This window comes from Gallinula chloropus (genome assembly GCF_964237585.1).
Source record: "Gallinula chloropus genome assembly, contig: HAP1_SCAFFOLD_788, whole genome shotgun sequence".
Classification (NCBI taxonomy): domain Eukaryota; kingdom Metazoa; phylum Chordata; class Aves; order Gruiformes; family Rallidae; genus Gallinula; species Gallinula chloropus.
This window is the reverse complement of record NW_028168061.1, coordinates 1,082-3,401: the sequence shown is the minus strand read 5'-3', so window position 1 is coordinate 3,401 and position 2,320 is coordinate 1,082. Positions and strand designations below refer to the sequence as shown.

Here is a 2,320-nt window from a genome sequence, read left to right as displayed (position 1 = left end):
TCCCCCTTGGGGGGCTGTAGGGTGGGTTGGTTCCCCCTTGGTGGGCTGTAGGGTGGGTTGTTCCCCCTTGGTGGGGTGTAGGGTGGGTTGTTTCCCCCTTGGTGGGGGGTAGGTGGGTTTGAGGTGCCACCAGGAGGGATGGGGGTGGGTTGTTTCCCCCTTGGTGGGCTGTAGGGTGGGTTGTTCCCCCTTGGTGGGGTTTAAGGTGGGTTGTTTCCCCCTTGGTGGGCTGTAGGGTGGGTTGTCCCCCCTTGGTGGGCTGTAGGGTGGGTTGTTCCCCCCTTGGTGGGCTGTAGGCAGGTCTGAGACACCCCCAGGCTGGGGAACAGTCCCCACTTGAGGTTGTTTCACCCTCCCAACCTTTGCTCGGCGGTGAGGTGAAGCCAGATCCACCCCCAAACACCCCCAAACACCCCCAAACACCCCCTCAAACACCCCCCCTACCCCATTGCCACCCTTCTAGGGCTTGTCCTCTCCGTGGCTCTGCCGGTGGCGGATGAGTTGGGAGCTACAGGTGAAGCTTTTGGGACACTCCAGGCAGGTGAAGGGTTTCTGCTCCAGGTGTGACCGCTGGTGGACCAGGAGGCTGGAGCGGCGGTTGAAGGCCCTACCACAGTCCGAACACCGGTGCTCCTTCTCCCCAGGGCTGACCTGCTGGTGCTTGGAGATCCTGGAAGGCTCAGACAAGCTCTTCCCCTCCGCCGCCGCGGCGGGAGCTCGGCCAGCTTGGCTGTCGTCACCCAACCTCCCAGTACAACCATCCGCCCGCCGCTTGTCCCCGGTGTGGGTCCTCCAGTGCCTGACCAGTTGGGAGCTGTCAGTAAAGCTCCTCCCACACTGGGAGCACTGGTAAGGCCGTTCCCCAGTGTGGGTCCTCCAGTGGCGCGCCAGTTGGGAGCTGTCGCCGAAGCGGCGGCCGCAGCGGGAACAGTCGTAGGGCCGCTCGCCGGTGTGAGTCCTCCAGTGCCTGACCAGTTCGGAGCCGCTCTTAAACCTCTTCCCACACTGGGAACAGCGACAAGGCCTCTCGTTGCTGTGAGTCCTCCAGTGCCTGACCAGTTCCGAGCCCATCTTGAAGCCCTTGGGGCACTCGGGGCACTTGTAGGGCTTCTCCCCGGAGTGGCCGCGCTGGTGGATGTTGAGGCTGGAGCGGTGGCGGAAGCTTTTCCCGCACCGCTGGCAGGAGTAGGGACGTTCACCAGTGTGGGTCTTCTGGTGGCGGAGGAGGGTGGAGCTCGCCCGGTAGCTCTTCCCACACTGGGGGCACTGGCAGGGTTTGTCGCCGGTGTGGATCCGGCGGTGGGTGAAGAGGTTGTAGCGGCGGTTGAAGCGGCGCCCGCAGTCGGGGCAGCTGTAGGGCCGCTCGCCCGTGTGGATCCGTTGGTGGGTGAGCAGAGCCGAGCGGCGGGCGAAGGTCTTGCCGCACTCCCGGCAGGTGTTGGGGGGTTCCATGGGTACCGGGGGGGGATGATGAAGGGAGGGGGGTTGGGAAGGGTGTTGGTTGGAGGTTGAGGGGTGAGGTGGGGTGGGGGGGCTGGTAGGAGGGTCCTGGTGGTGGGGGGGGGAGTCGTCTTGGTGGTCCGTGGTGGGAGCTGTTGAGAGGGGAGAGGGGGGGGTCTTTGTGGTTGGAGGTGTTGGGGGGGGACAGGGGGTGTCCAAGGGGGGGGCAGGGGGTCTCCATGGGGGGACAAGGGGTCTTCATGGTGGGAGCTGTTGAGGGGGGACAGGGGGTCTCCATGGGGAGACCTATTGGGGGGGGACAGGGGGTCTCCATAGGGGGACAGGGGGTCTCCATGGGTGGACAGGGGGTCTCCATGGGGGGAGCTGTTGAGGGGGGACAGGGGGTGTCCATGGGGGGCCAGGGGGTCTCCATGGTGGGACCCATTGAGAGGGGACAGGGGGTCTCCATGGGGAGACAGGGGGTCTCCATGGTGGGAGCTGTTGGGGGGGGACAGGGGTCTCCATGGTGGGACCCATTGAGGGGGGACAGGGGGTCTCCATGGTGGGACCCATTGAGGGGGGACAAGGGGTCTCCATGGGGGGACAGGGGGTCTCCATGGTGGGACCCACTGAGGGGGGACAGGGGGTCTCCATGGGGGGACAGGGGGTCTCCATGGGGGGACCCATTGAGGGGGGACAGGGGGTCTCCATGGTGGGACCCATTGAGGGGGGACAGGGGGTCTCCATGGGGGGACAGGGGGTCTCCATGGTGGGACCCATTGAGGGGGGACAAGGGGTCTCCATGGGGGGACAGGGGGTCTCCATGGTGGGACCCACTGAGGGGGGACAAGGGGTCTCCATGGGGGGACAGGGGGTCTCC

General features: G+C 65.9%; 1 protein-coding gene across 1 annotated transcript; it reads right to left on the bottom strand.

Annotated features, from left to right (window-relative positions):
• Positions 1 to 459: 459 nt before the first annotated feature.
• Positions 460 to 1,469, bottom strand: LOC311204848 (uncharacterized protein; the record flags this gene model as incomplete). The annotated part of the gene is made up of 1 exon (XM_084281189.1): positions 460 to 1,469. The coding sequence occupies exon 1, from the start codon at positions 1,450 to 1,452 to the stop codon at positions 460 to 462; it is 993 nt and encodes a 330-aa protein (XP_084137315.1). The 5' UTR covers positions 1,453 to 1,469.
• Positions 1,470 to 2,320: the final 851 nt, after the last annotated feature.